The 19215-nt window shown below is 36.4% G+C and overlaps 1 protein-coding gene across 1 annotated transcript in view; it reads right to left on the bottom strand.

Annotated features, from left to right (window-relative positions):
• The window catches only part of PCLO (piccolo presynaptic cytomatrix protein), a 272220-nt gene that overhangs the window by 129488 nt on the left and 123517 nt on the right, over positions 1-19215 (bottom strand). Inside the window, exons 5-7 of the mRNA XM_004676888.2 lie at positions 17026-17769; positions 2755-7834; positions 382-2396 (exon numbers count right to left, since the gene is read on the bottom strand). Of these exons, the coding sequence (XP_004676945.1) occupies positions 382-2396; positions 2755-7834; positions 17026-17769 (7839 nt within the window). The remainder of the gene's footprint in view (positions 1-381; positions 2397-2754; positions 7835-17025; positions 17770-19215) is intronic.

Here is a 19215-nt window from a genome sequence, read left to right as displayed (position 1 = left end):
TGCTAAGGAACTGCAGCATCCATGAGTCTAAACTGATGGTCACCTTTAGCTTTTTCTATGTTCAATGTTAACTCCATCATACTTACATTTGAATATTAAATATGTTCCCTGTAATTAGGTTAAAGCTGACAGTTGGGAGATTTCAAACTTAAGTTGTAAAATGATACATTTCTCATTTTGGAATTTTTATGTAAATCTATGACTGGTACTTTCAAGTAAATCTACACTTTTCTTCTCCCCAAAGTTTCTTTTAAAATAGTCCTCAGGGACATTTTGTATTCAGTTTCTAAGGTACCAGGAAGCTTAACTGCTCCTTAATGTCTGCAAACACATGGTTAACATTTTATCCATTGTCTTCTAACTGAAAAGAATCACTCTTACCGTGTAGCCCTCGGTATATTGGAAAGGAGCCCTGGAACTTTCGTCTGCTGTTGGACTCAGAGGCTTGGGGTCAGACATAGAACGCTGCATCATCTTGGCTGTCTTAGGACTTGCTGGGGGAGCTTTAGCCATATCTGGATGCAATACTTTCTGTGGACTTATATCATCAGGGAGGGGTTTTTCATAAGGTACAAAGGCTGATTCTAAGGCTTTGCCTGGTGAAAGTGGTGAGATGGGTGAATAAAGGACTTTTGGAGATTTGGGTGGGGAAGGAGCCAGCTGTAGTGTGGAATCTGCCCGAAGGTGAGATGAATAACCAATCTCTAAAGGTGTTGGGCGTTTCTTGTCTTTGGGTGGAGATGTGGCACTCAGATATTGAGGACTTTGTGTGTCTGAATCTGCTTCTGTTTGACATCCTAAACTCCCCCCTTTGTAGGTCTTTTCAGGTGCTGAAATGTGTTTAATTATTTCTACCTTGGCATCCACGCGCGCCCGAATCGAAGGTGTTCTTATGGTTCCGACGGGTTCGGTTTGCACAGATATCTCTGCTACTGTTTGAACTGCTATACTGGAGACTTTGGAAAGGGGTTTGGTCTTGTCAGCCTCTGTAGTGGCGTCACCATATTTCCCTACACGAGCTTTTCTTCTTGATCTAGTAGGCATATCCCATTCATCCTGATCTTCATCATCAGTTTGGACACTTGTATCAACACTCTTTTTAGTTCTCCTTCTCCTACTCACGTAACTCCGATCTGTTGCATCTTCATCATCAGTTTGTACCCCACTGTCCACTATCTTTTTAAAACCACGGGGATCATCTGCCATATTTTCCCCCATCTCTTCATACTGTCCATGAACTTTAGCTCCAGAACTTCGCTTTTTGGGTTGTTTCTCTTCTTTTACCACAACATCTGTTAGAGGTATTTCTGAAACAGTACTCAGGATGCCAGGTGGGGCAATATACTGAGTGACACCATCAGACTGAACTGTGTACCATCCTTGGCTTTGTGGTATTTCAATTGCCACAACGGCTGAAGCAGTGGTGGTTGCATCTTCAGTTGCCCAAAACTGACCACCCTCTGTGGCAGCATACTGACCTTCCAAAATTGCCTGCTCTGTAGTGGTTTGTGGAGAAGCACTTCCTGAAGGGTCATAATTATATTGGTAGATCTGGCGAATCTTTTGCTCCTCTAGCTGCTGGTGAAGCTGTTGCTGGAGCTGTTGGATCTGCTCCAGCTGTAACTGTTGCTGAGCTAATGTCTCCTGTCTCATCATAAACTGGGCTTGCCTTTCTTCTTCTTGCTGGTAAAGGAGGTGCTGCTTCATAGACTGCAGCTCTTCCAATTTTTTCTGAACCATGATCTTTTCTTGTTCTCGGAACCGTTGGATTTCCTGACGTTCCCACTCCAATTCCTCAGCAAAACGCTGTTGCTTAATTTTTTCCAGTTCTAAGAGCTCACGCTCCAAGTCTAGCTGCTGCTGTTGTTTATCATCTTCAGGGACAATTAAGAGAGAACTGTCCTCTACCACCCCTTCAGAAAACACTTCAGATGCTGTGGTTAAAGTGGGAACTGAATCTATTGTCTCTGCAGTAAGAGTTTCCATAGTAATAGTTTGCAAGCTGGCACTGATATCAATACCAGTTACTGCAATGTCTGTTTCAGATGCACCTGTTGTTAGGAAATATGATCTAGGCATTGGCTGGCTCTGCTGCAGGGTGGATAATGAAGTCACAGCATCAGTTGCATGTACACCAGACAAGTCTCTTACAGTGGTGCTAAAGATGGAGCCAGGTTGTGTGGTGATAGCAAATGTAGAGGGTATTGGAGTTGCCACTGAAGAATAGACAACACCATTGGATGTCTTTAGAACACTCCCTGCACCATACTGTGATCCTGGAGGTGGAGTCATTCTTGCTGTGGAATATTGTGGGGTACTCATCCCAACTCCTGAAATGACTTGTCGTGTTTCTGGATATGGACCTGTAGTCTTGCTTGAGTAATCCATTACCTCACCTGAAATACAGGGTAGAGTTATAGTCCAGTTTCCAGCATGAATGATGCATTTTGGGTTTGAAAGTTCTCTCATCTTGATGAATATAATGATTGGGACTGCATGCAAATCCAAGGGCTAACCTAATTAGATGCGGAATGAAAGCAATGTTGAACATGCAAGCACATGCAGGTGACTTTGGGCAGAACTATTAAAAAATGAATAAAATGTGTACATGTACTCCAAAATATGTTGCCAAAACATCCAAAGAAAGAGAAAAGGTAACAAAACTGAGAAAGGGACCACGTTTTCATCCTGAAATGAGATGAGGACCACCATAATGATAATTCAAGGAAAGATCTGTTGCTGCATCATACTGACCTGTAGTAATTTTCCCTGAAGTTAGATCTACTGCTGCATCAGTTCCTCCAGAATAATCAAAAGCATTCTTACTTTTATAGAAAAAATGTCCAGCTTCTGCTAAATTAGTGTCAGACATGGAAGGTTTCATTCCCCCAATACCTCTATAACCATATGGCCCTGCTCGATCATATTGATAGTGGTCATCCCTATAACCAAAACGATCCTCAGGAAGAGTAGTTGCAGGTTGCTGTGCTGTGCAGCTCCTTCCAAAAGGTAACTTATAAACCACATCACAGCACACAGCTCTTCTTCCTGCAGTTAGATCAACAGGTTTTTCATCATCTTCTATTATTTTGGTCACCACACTTGAAGTAGATTCATCCATTGTTACAACAGTTCTATGGGACTTTGTTGTACTGAGATCCACTACTTCTCCATCAGCAATCCCCTGGCATGTGGTACTATCAGTCCATCCATTTGTGACACCAACAGGAGGTACAGTGACAGGTTTTGTAGTAGCCAGTGTCACTGCAGGTGCTAAACTGCCTAAAGACAAGTTCATTGGTGCATCTTCCCTAACTGTAGGAAAGGCCTGGCTGCTTGGAACCCTGTATGGGGGTTCAGTCAGCTTTGATGTAGTAAGCTGGAGTGGTGCTGTCACCCCATGCTCTATACCCACTAAGCTCTCTGTGCCTGTGGTGTAACTAGTGCTAGCTGTGCATGTAACAGCAGTCACTGCTTCGGTGGCCAGGGATATTGGAGTGATCCCTGAAGAAGTTGCACTGAGATTTATAATAGAGGGTTGGACAACACTAATTTGTCTCCCATAGACTTCAGCTGCTGTGGTCTGCCTTTTCATATCCTTTGCAGAAGCAGAAAGATCCATACCTTTTTCAGTTACTCTAACTTCTACTTTTGGTATTGTACGTAAGTCAATAGCATCACCACCTAGTTGTATCTTTCCATTTTCCTTATACTGGTGTTTTTCTAAATGGAGGTCATCTAAAGCAAGAGGTTCTGGAGGAATCTCAATAGAGACACTGCTGAGACCAACAGTAGGGACTGTACTTCTGGCTGCTGAAACTTCAGCCTTGGAAGCTTCAGTTGTCAGAAACTGTGTAACTGAAGCTGGGGCTGCTTGAAATGAAGATAGTGTTGTGACAGGAATGTCAGAATATGTCCCCAAAGCTCCTGAGAAGTATAGGCTCTGTTCTGAAGAACCTAAAATTTCTGCAGCAGTCATAGGAGGAACTACAGAAAAAACTGGTTCAATGGAAATCAGATCTTTAGGTGGTGACCCCAGGGGCCAGCTGGTAATTACTTGACTAGCTGAAGAATCTGTTGGAGTTCCAGGTTCAGATGGCAATGTGATCACCACATAAGTTTCCATCAGAGATTTGGAATATCTTGGTGAGGACTTGTTGGAATGAGGAGAAAGCGGGGAGGTAGGAGAAGGCAATTTATAGTCTGCTGAAGTCACTAAATTTAATGTCATATTTGAGGCTAAAGATAGACCTGTTGGTTTGGGGTGGGTATCTGCTGATTTTTGTGTAGTTACTGGAAGCTGAGGAATTACTGGCTTAGGGGCAATTGGCGGTTTGCTTGGCTCAGGTCGATGTGTAAATACAAGTCCAGATGGAATTGAAGATGGCTTAGGAGGAACAGGAGGAGGTGCAGTGGTACATAATTTTGATACAGGTATCCCATTACTCCTTGGGATAACTGAAGTTTCTACAGCAGTAAAGGCATCAAGGACAGTTGTAGCTGTAGTAGTTAGCGTCACTGGAGCTGTCACCGTTAACTTTTTTTTAGGATGAATAGTTGGTTTAGGTGAAGTTGGTGGAGGAAGTGGAGGTGGGGGAGGAGGAGGTGGAGGAGGAGGAGGTGGAGGAGGAGGAGGAGGAGGAGGTGGAGGAGGTTGGGCTGATGTGTCCAAAGAGGAACTTCGAAAGAATAGACGAGTTTTAGCTGGATATGAGGAAACAGAAGGACTTCCAAATGGTAGTTGAGAGGCAGGTTTTGTGTGACCAAAGACCTCTCCAGACACAAAGCATCTAGTTGAAACCTGCTCCTTCACTGGAAGGGCTGTTGCAGAAGGTGGCTGATCAAACACAGTTTCAGGTAAGCTAATTTTTGTTAGTTCATCATCAGACTCCTCCCTTTTATCTCTATATGCTTCTAAAACTTCCAGAATAATTCCATTCCCAGTTTCCTTCTTGACTTTCTTCACTGTATCTTTTTCAGATATAGGTAAGTCAGTGTCAGCTATTATCCCCTCTGGCTTAGTTCCTCCAGATTCCATGACAGAAGGTATCACATCAGATAAAGAAATTACAATATGATCAGCACTAGTTCTACCATCTGGCATGGTATCCTTATCTAAAGACACACCTATTTCTTCTGGGTAGTCTATTATGCTTCCTGGAAAGTATGTTGACGAAGAAATTTCCTCAGAATCTTCAAACTTAGTTACTATGTCCACTGGCTCTGTATAAATTGTGGTTATGCTATCCAGGGTAGTAATGGGTGAGGAGCTATCTGTGGTACAAACTGAAGAAACAGATGATGTGAGAGAAGGTGTGTCCGAGGGAGGGACAGAAGTAGCACTTTCTGAAGGCTCAGAGTAGGTCAAAATTAGCGATTCATGGGCAATTATCTCTTGAATTTCTCTTGTATAATCAGTTAAATATTCATCCTCAATTTCTTCTGTTGAAAAATGTTGGGTTATTTTAACATCAGGGATAGAGAGTGTTGCACTGCTGGTTGAATCTGTAAGTGATGCTCCTGAGAGAACACTTGATGTCATAGATGCATCAGGCAGTCTATCAAAGTCCATAGTAGAATCTGTCATATCCTCACTGATGGGGGGCTGGACTCCAGTGGATCCAGATGTTAACTGCATCTGTTGCCTCTTCATGAGTTCTTCATAGGCTGCATCAGCATCTAATAACTTCTTTTCTTCACTGGTAGATGTTATCATACTGCCCAGATCCACTATCTCATGACTTTCTGGTATGATGTAAGAGCTAGAAACAATGTCTTCTTGAGGCACAACAGAATGTAAACTTTCTAACTCATAAAACTCTTTCTGGAGGTCTGTAATTTTTTGCATAGGATCTTCATAAATCTGTTCTGGAAGTCCTATTTTTTGGTCTCTCCCTCTCTGCTGCATAAATCCATTTTCATCTTCATGTCTTGCTGAGAGACTGGGGTCTACTGAGCCATTGTATGTGTCCTCTACTAAAGACTCATAAATATAATCCTCTATTAACATCCCTCCATACAAAGGTTCCTTTTCAAACATTTCCTCTCTTTCATTTGCACCAGGAAAAGCTTTATATTTAAGGGTTTTATGCATCATTTCTTCATACATCTCCTCGGCACTTTTTAGTGTCTTTTGACCACTTTCTCTCTGTATAATAGATTGCTCATCTGTTGGTGAGTATAAGGACACAGCTGTAGGCAACTTATAAACCTTCTGAACTTCTATTATTTTTTCTGGGCTTATTTCAAAACCCTCTGGGTCTGATTCTATGCTAGGTGAATATTCAGAACAAGATGATCGATGGAGCTCCTCCATTTCTGCAGCCTGACGTAATTCTTCTGTTGGAGATGCATCTTCAATGGGAGAGAGATTACTTGGTGGTGTCTTTGGTCTTTCTCTCCTTCTTTGAGCTCGGAGTTCATCTTTGTCTTTCTTGGATTTTTTACTAGAACTTTTTCTTTGCTGCTGTTCTAATTCCCGTTGTTTCTCTTGTTCCTTTAACAATTCTTCTTCCTCTCTCAATTCTTCTTCTTCAGAAGAATCTTCAATAGTAGGTAACAGTGGGCCATGTGATCTGTGCCGAGCTTTGCGTTGTTGTTTGCTCTCTCCTTTTTTGTGACTTGGGCTACTGTCACTGTCCTCATCAAGTGATGAAACTGATGTAGGGGATGTGCCAGGAGTAAAACTGGAGGCATGGAGACTAGAAGATCCTTCACCCCTTGACCTATCTTCTGGAGAGTCTGTCAGGCTTTCCATTTCTAATTCTGGCTCTTCATCAAAATACAAAGCAGTTTTCTTCTGTGATGATTCTGCAGAATATTTGTCCGCTATTGTGCTGTTGAGTTCAATGGTTTTGAATCGACGTAGCCCTCCTCCAGTCACTACTAGTTCTTCACTCTCTTGACTTTTAGTTTCTCGGTACTTAAGTTCAGGACTTTCATCAAAAGTTTCGTCATCTTCATCATGCCATGAATGGCGTCTCCCAGCATCATCCTCAAAGCTTGCACTACTTTTTCGAGTTAGGCGCTTGTGTTTCCCTGGTGCTACCTTCCCTTTCCCTTTTGTTTCTTCCTTCTTTTGGCTCTCAATGCTACTACTTATCTCTTTGAGCTGGTTCCTAATGAATTCATCATCTTCAGAACCTGAAGCATCCTCATCAGCACTCATTTCTATGATCTGTTTCCGAATAAAGTCTTCCTCTTCACCTGATCCTTGACTATCTTCTTGTTTATACTCATCACTGCTTGATGAACCCACACTGGCTCTTCGTTTCCTTTGTGGAACAGGAGAGTTTTCACTTTCACTACTATCTTCAACTGAATCATAAGGTTGTCTTCTTGTAACTATCTCATTAACACACTCAGCCTTTTCTTTATGATCCTTTTTGGAAGGAATCTCTCGTTGGCTATCTTTTATTAAAGTGTCCTTTTCTTCTTGACCTTGTTTGAGCTCCTTTTCTGAAACTGTAGCTTTCAGTGTTTCAGATAAACCCTGGGTCTTCTGTTGTTCCTTAGATTGCTCAGGAGAAACCTCATGGGATTGTGGTTTTGTTTTTGACTTTTCATCAATAAGTGTACTTGCCTGAGCTTCCAAAATGGATAGAACTGTACTTTCTAACTTAGCCAAATCTGAGGGGCTGGAAGGACTACTTTCTTGTGAAAAAGAGTCCTTTTTTAATCCTTTGAGTAAATCCTTTTCATCGCTTGGAATAAGACTTGGAATTTCACCTAATGAGCTTGATATTCCATCAGAAGAATATCCTGTGTCACTCAGACCTTGTGGGCTTTTCGGCTGTTGAGAACTTGAGGTGTCTGATTTGTCATCTTCCTTTTCCTAGCAGGGAGGAAAAGATACAGGAAAACTTAACATGGTTAAACTAATAATACAGCTTTTCCATTACTCCCAAATTATTATTATGAATGAGAAATTATACAGAATGTTTTTTCCAACTATTTGCTATGGGTAATTATTTTATATATACATATATAGTCTTTGAATGGGCACAAAAATGAAGATTTGATACACAGTTTACATTAGTGTTCATTTAACCTAAGGTTAATAAATTTCAATTCTCAATGACATTTGATTTTGTTCAATGAATATTCTGTTCTTTAACATTTCAGTATTAGTTTCTTCCAAAAACATGATTATCTTTCTTAATACATTTACTCTGGGATAGAGTTCAAATTGTTCAAGATAAAATTTAGTATTTTCTGCTCATATAATTAGTACTTTTGGATTCTGAGGAAAGTAAAAAAGAATCAGGATGGGTATTATACCTGGCTGCAAGTTATATGGGATGTTAGAAACTTGCTTGAGTGGTAACAGACAGGTAACATGGCCATAAAAATATTTATCCACTGAACATAAAGGATTTTTTCAAAGTATGCACTGTCTTAAAGGCACTATTTATTTGGTGTTGTTGCTATTAATTTTATATTATTTGAAATTAATGTTTTGAAAAGTTTACACTTTGAAAAAGTTCTGTGATAAATGGCCTTATGGTTTCAGCTAATCAGAAATATCCTGCTACACCATGTTTGCAGAATGGTTAATCACACTTATTTTAAACTTTTCACCTCAGTAAATTTAATAAGAATTTTTTATGCTTTTTGATTTTGAAAACACTTAGATTTTTACCTTTACACTATTTCAAAGTTAATTCCTTTCAAATAGTACAATAACTAGATTTTGTGAGTTTTCCAGGGAGCTGGGATTCTTAGTGGCCTACCATTTTTCTTGGGCTCTGATGAAGCCATGCCAGCAATATGGTTCAAGAATCAGAGAGTCTTAAATAAAAATGTTAAGCCTACAGACTTTGGTGTAAGTCCAAATTAAAAATACTTGTGAAAGAAATGGAATCCAAATGGACTCAGTAGTTTCTACATCTAAAGGAGAGTGACATAATAAATCTAGAGCTCTATGGACTAAAGAGGCTAGAAGACCTTTTAAGTACATGCTCCATCTGACTTGAACTGTGAAGCCATCTTGATTTTACTAGTCTTTATCTTGAACTAAACAACTGAATAATTTCCATGGTCATGTGGAACTGGGATCTTTCAACCAATCCATAACCACAAGCCAGCCAGCCTGCCTGCCTGCATGCGTGCAGTCCTCCCTCCTTACCTCCTTCCCTCCCTCCCTCCTCCTCCTTGCTCTTCTCGTCCTCCTCCACCCCCTCTTTCTTTTGGCTAGAAAATTCTCAATATATAAGAGTTTTTGGGCTTGATACTCATTGTACATTCATTTTCATCTCAGTATGATTGCTATGCATGTATTTAATATGTAATGCTCGGTATGCACATTAAATATTTGCATGCATAAACAAAATGTTTATATGCACATTACTTTGCTCATTTATAGCAACACAATTAGAAAACACTGATACATTCTTCAAAACTTCAATACAAAAGTCTAAGCCTACTCTTTAGTTTGCCAAGAATTAGTTTCTCTGAATGACTTCTGGGTGGTTTTCTAGGGAACCGTTTATATGCTGTTGTGAGTCTACTGTAGTAGAATTGATATGTATAAACCTAATTGTGCTTTCTTGCTCTTAAGAGCTACACATTGGAGAGGTTAGCACAAGTAACAAGTCTTGAAATAAAGTCTTTCTGGATGGTTAAAATGGAGAAATATTTCTTTTTATTCACACCTCATACAATGCCAGAGAACTTCTTTTTCCAGTTCCAGTCTTTCTTTGCCTACCTTCCTGTATTTCATAGTTACAGTAAACAATATAACACAATGTTGGGGTATTTAATATCCTTGAGAATAAAAGTCAAGAAAATCATATATTTATCAGACTTGGATAGTCATTAGTATCTTTATTTTGTGTCTACAAATATTATAAAACATAACAATGTAATAAAACCACACATACACGGAGAATGTAAGTCCTGCTATATAAATAATTCACTAAGTATAAAAAGATATTCTAATTTTATACAGTGAATTTTGAAGCTTCTATTGACGTTTTACAAAAATAAAAGTGGAAAAGTCATATACAATGTAACAAAGGAATTAAAATACATTAATACACATAAACAAATAATAAAATGTTATCTAATAGCCCCTGCTATATACAGCTTTTCTCCATGTGGTCAAGCTTTCTTTTTTTCATCAGTAATTTCTTGATTATTTACTCTTGCCATTGTCTTTCTCATCTCTTTTCTTCACACACCCTATAGGACCCAACCATTATTGACTGACATCAATGCTGTGGTGATTTTCTCTCCCACTTTTTCTCTATATATTTTAAGGGGGTAATTGCCTACAAGGATTTGTGGGTCTAAGAAAAAAAAATGTCTGGATGACAAATAAGGAAACCACATTAGCTGTCCAAAGGACATCTGCTTGAACTAACTATTCAGAAGACAGTCAGCCATGTATTCATTAGACAGAATATATTTAAGGAATCACTAAAAAAATTAAAAAAAAAATCATATGCTAACTAGCATAGTTCTTACCCTGGAAAGAGGGAAGGGAATGTTGGACTTGTTACTGTGTTAGTTTGTTAAATATCATGTCATACACCAAAGTGGCCACATTCACTTAATTTAAGGTATTCACATTTACTTCTTATCTGTGACTGCTAAAATTAAGGGGGAAATTTAGTTTTTATAGAGAGAGATCAAAATATTGGGGTCACCTCATCAATTCATACTTCCTGTGGCTATCAAGTCTTCTTTGTGAGATTTCTGAGATGAGATAAAAGAACTAGTACAATTTCTACCCATGCAAGTTAACTGGCCTTTATAGATTGAACATCACAAACCCTGCATCACAAAATGTTTCTTAACAAGGGAGTAACTTGATCAAATTAAGAGTGAGTAAGTGGAACTGAGAAGAATGTAAAAGACAGTATGTGTCTGGGTCTGGTCTTCACCAATTACTCAACCTTAAGATGGGTATCTGAAGTACTGTAATTGTAGAGGGTTATGATCAAGGGATTTAGGAGAGGTATAATTGGTCTTATTTTCTACCAAATTTCTAAGGCTTTATGACTAAAAAATTGCAAGTTTTCTCCCAGTTGCTTCAAAAAATGTGTGCTTGTATACTTTTGCTTGAGAATAATATTAAGCTTTTAGTAATATGACTTAAGGAATGAATACATTCTAATGGCTTTTTAATAACAATATATATTACTCATATAGATATGTTCACATAAATACTATTTCATTTTTCATGTATTATTTGCTTCATTTGAATGGATTACCAGGAACCAGAATTATTCATTTAATTTCTTATATAACACAATCTAAGATGAATTCTGAAATTATTAGATGAAAATGAAATTCTAGGTATTCACTCTTTGCATAAGAATTATACTTTCTTAGATGGAGGCAGTAAGTGGGAACTATCATAACTAAAACATACTTTTTTTTTTAAGATATGTTATTTATCAGTTTCCCTAAGGAATAAGTATTTCTGAAAGTATTTTTCTAAGCACATATAGCACTAGATTCTATTATACTATTTTTTATTTTTATTACCTACTGCATTTTTTAATATTTATTTATTCACACAGTGCTGGGATACAGGCCAGAAGTGCAGGGATGGTGAGAAAATTCACCAGAGATAGAGTGGGGAGCAGAACAGTCCAACTGATGAGGTACATTGCTGAGGGGAGCAGCGGATGGGTAAGGAAGGACAGGTCTGCCGTGCCATGTGATTCACCTCCGGGGAGGGGACAGAACTCATGCTGAAGTGGCTTTATCTTCGTAGTGCTGTGCTTTAACCCACTGCACCACCAAGGAGGGCCCTACCTACTACATTTTTAAAGAAATTCCTTTGAATACAATTATGGCTAGTTGAGCCTTTCTAGTTTAGAAAAAAACAGTGACTAAAAATTGCCAGAATAATGATTTTTATACACTAATCAAAAACAAAACAAAACAAAACAGAGAAGTCCTTTAAACATTCCACTGCTGTTTTCTGCACTTAACAGGCAAGGAGAGGCTGAAACCAACTGAGTCCCATCTAAAACCCCACCCAGGATGCTGGATCTTGAAGCTTTCACCAGAGGTGGAGATGGCACCACAACAGCATTGTCAAGCTTAATTCTCTGCTCCCACACATTTTGCAATTTTTAGCTTTCCATGTAGAACTTAAATGGGCTTTCACCAAAAATATGGGGTTAAAACCTGAATTCCTGGTTAAAGTAATATTGTTCCCCCCAAAATGCAATGCTAAGATTCTGCTAAATTTTATCCAAGCTCATTATTTTTAGTGAACCAAACTAAAACAACAAAAGAGTGATTTGCAATCATGATACAATTTTTAGGTTAACATGAATTGCTACTCTTGAGTGATCCAAAAGCTCTAAACAGGACTACATTAATAAAGTAATAGGACAGGAAGCTTAAATACTCATAGCTATATGGGAATTCTTTTCATTGCAGAAGCTTCATTAATTTTTTTTTATCAAATTTGACCATACTGTCATTATATATAAAACCTATATAAATCTTGAAACTGTCCCTAAGACATTTCATCAAAAAAAAAATAGTTTATGTTAAGGAATGTTCAAATTTTGGGCTTTATTAGGACAATTACTGTGTTTCAATGTACTAGGTCAAATGTAGACACAGCAGTACTTTGTTTAAAACCTTAGGTAAAAAACAGATTTATGTAATAACATGAAAATTTAAAATATGAAATTAAAATGTAAACAGGAACATACCTTTTAAATCATTTCCCTTTCATATTATCTAATTCTATTCAACATACACATATGGAAAGATAAGAATGAATGGAGAGAAAAATGGGGTGGGAACAGAGATGTACATAACATACCATAGACATATAAATGGCATGATTAAGAAGTGCAGAAAATATATATGTAAACAGAATAAAAATTTTAAGCATAGGATTTGAATTATATTGAAATTTGTAAAAGAGCAATAACAAATACTTATAATAAAGAAATAACTAAAAGCGGGCTAGATGAGAAACATAACGTATAGTAAGGCCCACTCTTACCAATGGAACTGGACCACACTCCTAGCTTTCCTATTTCCCATCATGTGCTCTCCGATATAGATAATTATTTTCCCCATTTTAAAAAGAGATATAACATTTACCTCTTCAATAGTTGTATGGATGAGATGATAAAGAAAATGCTTAAACATGGTACCAAGAATACACTAAGATGTAAATTAAGAGTAGTATTCTGATTTCAAATAGAAACTTATTTAAAATAACTTAATACAGGGAGCTCATAGCAAAAGTGATAGCTCTTACTGACAAGAGAAGACTCATGGGAGAAGGTAAAGTCAATGTGGTCTAGAGGTACTAGTGAGATTTCTCTGACAGGGTTAAAGAAGAGCACAAATTGGGACACAAGGAACTTTGAAGGGAGAAAGTACAAACTACTCAGAAATTACTACAAAGGATTAGTTGAGTGGCTTGAATTTCTCATTTCTGGAAAACATCAAAGACTGCCTAAAAGTTATATTGGAGCCATATTCCAGAGGATGGAGAAAGTCAAGTTAAGCCATCAGAAAGGCATTTTGATGGTGGGTACAGAAACCTGAGCATGTATGAAATATTAGGTCTGACCTAATGGACTGCAAGAAGGAAATATTAGGGCTTTCATTGTAATTTTATTTCCAAAGATAAAATAAATTACTCCTTATTTTACACTCACACCAAATTAAATCAATGCAACACAAAGTTGGTTTTAGTTTGACATTATCAAAAATTCTTTTTTAAAATTTGTACTTATACCAAACTTCATCAAAGCGCTTAAGTGTTTTGGCATTAGAGCAACTGATATGATAATGCCACAAATTTCTGAAGTTTTTAGCAAATAAACAGCTAATACTTTATAAACTTTCAATAAGCTGAGTAATATTTAGGAATTTCTCTTGAGATTTCTTGCTTGATGATAACAGACAAAATGTCACATATGATTTGGGAAACTTGATATTCTTGCCAAGAAAAAAATGGCTCAAGTTTTAAGTGGAAAACAACATGGTGACAAACCAAGCTGCATCTCTTTTTCAGCAAATACTGTTAGGAGATGATAAGAAATAACTAAGGAAGACTTGAGGGAAAGTTGGAGTTGTTATGGTTGGTAATAAAGAATCAAAGTGAAGGTATTTTTAAAATGCTCAATTCAAAAATAATTATTATTGTCAGCTACTAAGAAAAATGTTCTAATAAGATAGACTCAGTACTGAGTGGCTTAACTTATTACTATTTTATAGATGTGATATATGTATACTAATGACACCTTTATATACTGAAAAATATTTTGAATAGTTTGTAATTAAATGGAGAACTATAAAATTATTTTAATCATAGTATTTCATAAAATACTGATTATGTCACAAAAATACAAAACTCAAAATGACAGAGAATGTGAAGATTTGATTCATTGTAACAAAAGCAGAAGACCTCTGAAATTGTTCGGCTTTTTAGTAATAAGAAGTGGTAATCTGTAATATGCTCTTCATTAGATATTTAGGAAGAAAGTAAGGCTGATTATCAGCAATACACTATGTATCAAGTATTTAAGAATAAAACTAATTAAAATTGTCTCTTCAAGACAAGTATCATGTGTAAACTGTCCTCTGATGACAGATATTTGGAAAGCAATATAAGATTATATCAAATAAGCTAACATATGTAACTTTTAAAGGTTGTCCTATCTGCTCATTAAACAAAGTTAAAATATTGTGTTTATATAATTTTGTAGGAATGGAATTTGGAGGGTCTTTAAGTCATTCTAACAAATATTCAAAACACTGCTTTATCTGATAGCTAGTAAAGTAAATGATTATCAGGGAAATTAACATTCTTTTGGAATTTGGATGTTATAATTAATTAATTTTTAATTCTAATTTTAGACAACAGGTAGCAAGATTAAAAAATACAAATTTTGATTCAGTCATTCCATTTCAACATAGCCTTATAGATTCTTCCTTGTTATGGATAATATTAAACTAAATGTCAAAAAGTGTAAATTTAACATAGAATCTGAATTTCAAATAACTAGAATACAATATCAGATCAACATTTTAAAAAGTACTGAACACTTTCAAAGCTCCCTAAAACATGAATCATATTTTAATGTGATCAACAGTACCTATATTTAAATAAACCTAATAAAACAGTAATTTTAGTTTATGTCATTATTTTTTTATTATTTGAACATTTTATATCATAAATAATTTTAGCAGTGTATAAACAATGAATTTAGAAATATTCACTTATTTAAGCTTTACAACAAAAAGGGAATGACAAAAGTGGTAAAGGTATTGAAATAGTACATTAATTTTAGATTATATTTAACAAATAGGGAATCATTAAAAATATCTAATTAATAGAGTTGATATACCTGAACCTTGGAAAATAATTAACTGAAAACCGTGTACTGAACTAGGGAGAAACAGAAGGCATAGTCGCTGGTAATTAAGTTATTCAGGTCGTTGGTGAGAGGTCAACTGGATGTAGAAAGCAAAAAGGAGGGAAGGAGAAACCTCAGATTACTCTGCTTACTGACTGATAATGATAGTGCCATTATCAGAAATAGAAAGTCAGAAATTGCTTCTAGAGAGAATTCTCTAGAAATTCTCCAGAGAGAATGCATTAGATTTGAAGATACTGAATTCCAGTTTATAGTGAGGCTTTGAAGTGGAACTACTTTGAGATGGAACAACCTAATTGAAACTGCAAGTCTGGCACTTAAAAGAAAGGCAAAAAGTGTACAAGTAGATTTAGGAATCTTTCCATAGCTCCCTTAAGAGGAAAGAAGACAGAATTAAAAACTAACAACAATAAAAACTCACACAGTACAGAGATTGGGAAGGAGTAAGCCATAGAGATAGTCAAAGTAGAACTCAGAAGGGAAGATCAGAAAAACAAAAAGAGAACAAAGAGGGAAGGGTGATAAAAGTCAAGGATAATTTCACACAGGAAGAAATGGCAAAAAGCGCTATATTCTGTCAAGTGACTAGTTAGAAATATGCCTAATAGCAGTGAAGCGTAGATCCAGCCACTGAAAAGGAGACTCTAGAGGTATCTGCTGTCTCTGACACATTTATACACTGAAAGGAAGACCAGGAATTATTTAATGAACGATGCATAACACTATAGTTTATGAGTTAGTAAAAAGTTTTAAAACTATAAACAATAACAGAACAACAATAAAAGCAGAGTCAGAACAGACTAGGTATTCTAAATGTTCTACTATTAATTTGTTAACACTATTAAATCATTTACCTTTCCTAAAAGTCACTGCTGTCATCTGTGAATTAAATTATTCGAACAGGTATAACATAAGATCTCTAAAACAGAGTGTCTCTAAAAACAATACTCTTTGTGTAAACATTGGTTAAAAGGGTTATGTAAAAGTTTCCACTTTTTATTTATTTTATTTTTATAAATTATATTAATCCAGTTAACTATATTTAAAGCCTTTGATGTTAAATGCATTAAACATACCCCAAAGCACTTTATATGAAAATAAAGCTAAATATTAAAATAAGCTTTTAAAAATTACTTTTCTCCTGAATTTACTCACATTTCCTTTGTTTCTCCTAGTCACAATTATTTAATCATCTCTCAGCTGAACCCAACTTTCAAGCTTTTTAAATGGAAGAAACTTGCTGAGTCTTGCTGAACCAAGTAGTTAGGTTAATAGACACTTACACAAACATTTTGTTACAGGTTGATGCAGATTATGTTCATAGTGGAGAAAAAGGAAATAACTGAAAATTATCAGAAATTCTTATTTCTGATATGGTTTTGATAAATTACTTCAAAACCATAAACTCTATGGTTTTGATAAATTACTTCATAGACTTAAGAGAGAAATACATTTTATATCTTAAGCCTTATGTGAACTTGAGTAATTTGTCAAAAAGTCAAAATGCTGTATGTCAGAAAACACCCATTCACACTTTTCTGAAAATAGTAGAAGACTAACTTACATAATTATCGTAAAGCAATCTGTTTACCTAGGTAAAAATTAGTGAATTACATACGTAAAACCGCAAAGTTAGGAAAACACAACTTACTGCTTTTTCCTTGCCAGGTTCCACCTGATCCGGCTTTGCTGTGCAAACTGCCTGTGGCTGTTCTTTTGCCTTTTGAGCCATTTCATCTTCCTTAGACAAACTCTGAGGCAGGCCAGGTGGCTCATCTTCTGTCTTGGCTTGAGGTTGCTTCTTTTCCTGCACCGCCTCTGAAGTCCCTTTTTCTTTGGGCTTTTCTTCAACAGTTTGTACTTGAGTTTTTACTAAGTCTTCCTTCTTATCCTCCCCTTTTGTTCCAGAGGGTAGCTTCTTATCTTCAGGAATTGAAGTTTTGTCTTTAGGGGCTGGCTTTTTTTCTTCAAGAAGTGGCTGTTTTTCTTCTAGGAGTGACTTTTTGTCATCAGGGGCTGGCTTTCCTTCTTCTGGGAGTGGCATTTTGCCTTCAAGGGGTGGCTTTTTTATTTGAGGGGCTAAAGCTTTATCTTTCTCTAGTTTACTCTCTTCTTGTTTTTGATCTATAGTTTCCTTAGGGGGAATTTTTTCAGTTGAAGTTGATTCTTTTACTTTTTCTGGAATGAGTTTTTCAGCCTCAGCTTTTACTTCTTGCTCCTTCTTCTTCACTTTTACTTGAGCAGCCACTGCTGTTTTCTGAGATGGCTGATCCCCAGGGACAGGTACAGAAGATACTTTCGGCCCTAAGTGTGTCGGTAGCATTTTTCCCATGTCTCCGAGTTGTCCTGACATTGCTCTCTGCGTTTGGCAATTTAAACATAGCCATTCTTGAATCTGCAAGTAAAAAAGCAATGGAGAAATTAGCTACATTATCATGCATCTGATTCAGTGTATTTATCAAAGATAAACTTGGCAAATTTTCTTTTTTGTCTATGAAGAAGTAGGTCAGTTTTCTAAAACAAAATTTATAAGGAATACAAAAAAGACAGTTTGAAAATTAAAAATATAAAGAATCCCTAGAGTTACTCGCCTGACCATAAAACTGAAAAAACAATTAAAGAAAACGCATTAAATGTAGAATCAGAGGAATATTTATTTATTTATTTGTAAAAATTAGTGTTTGTTCAAAATGTTGGCGAGGATGTGGAGAAAAATGAACTCTCCTGCACTGCTGGTGGGAATGCAAACTACTACAACCACTATGAAAACTGTTTGGAGGTTCCTCAAACTGCTCAACATGGAGCTTCCCATGACCCAGCAATCCCACTCCTAGGTACCTACCCAAAAGACACAAAAACACTGATTCAAAAAGATACCTGCACCCCTATGTTTGTTGCTGCTTTATTTACAATTGGAAAAACATGGAAGCAGCCCGAATGCCCAAAAGTAGATGACTGGATTAAAAAAGATGTAGTACATATACACAATGGAATATTACTCAGCAACCAAAAAAAAAAGAAACACATGTCTTTTGCAGCAACATGGATGGAGCTGGAAAAGATCACGCTTAGTGAGATAAGCCAGAAAGAAAACGAGAAATACTGGATGGTTTCGCTCATAGCAGGAATATAATGGACCAGGAGAGAAAATAAGAATAATGAAAAGCCATATACCAGAGACATTTTATGGGGATGAAGTGGGGAATGGGATCAAAAACGGTGGGGGGGGAGGGAAGTGCACTGGATTATGGTGATGGCACATGGGTGACTTGGTGATGGGAAACACACGGGGATTACAATTGAGATGAAAAAAAATGTACAAAATGATGTAAAAATAAACTATTATATTACAAAAAAAATTAGAGTTCGTTCAAAATAAAATTATTTTTAAGCCTGGTAATTAGTAAGTACATCATAAATATATTATACTTCACAGTAATTTTCTATTAACAATTAATTGAAAATTACTTTATTAGCCTATAATCTCCTAACTCTTGACTTGGATCAAATGTAGTCATTATCAAAAAGAAGGTACACATAAAAAATAATTTAATAGTTAATAATAATCACATTTCCATGCAATTGAGCAAGAAATATTCATAGGCTGTAATTGTTTGCTATCATACCCTGCCACCCTGAGTTTTCTGACTTGATTACTACATCAACTCCTTTTAGATCTGCTCCTTAGTGTAACTGACAGGCTAACTGAACCAAATGAACTGGAGGCTACCAGAAGTGCAAAATCTTGGGAATTATATCAATACTATTTTAGCAGAATCTTGGGGATGGAGAAAAAGGACCTGTCTTTTTAAAAAGCTTTTGGTCCTTTTTTTTTTTTTTT

The sequence above is a fragment of the Condylura cristata genome, unplaced genomic scaffold (genome assembly GCF_000260355.1).
Source record: "Condylura cristata isolate star-nosed mole 26May11 unplaced genomic scaffold, ConCri1.0 scaffold00005, whole genome shotgun sequence".
Lineage (NCBI taxonomy): Eukaryota > Metazoa > Chordata > Mammalia > Eulipotyphla > Talpidae > Condylura > Condylura cristata.
The sequence above is the reverse complement of the archived record's forward strand: the minus strand, read 5'-3'. Positions and strand labels throughout refer to the sequence as shown.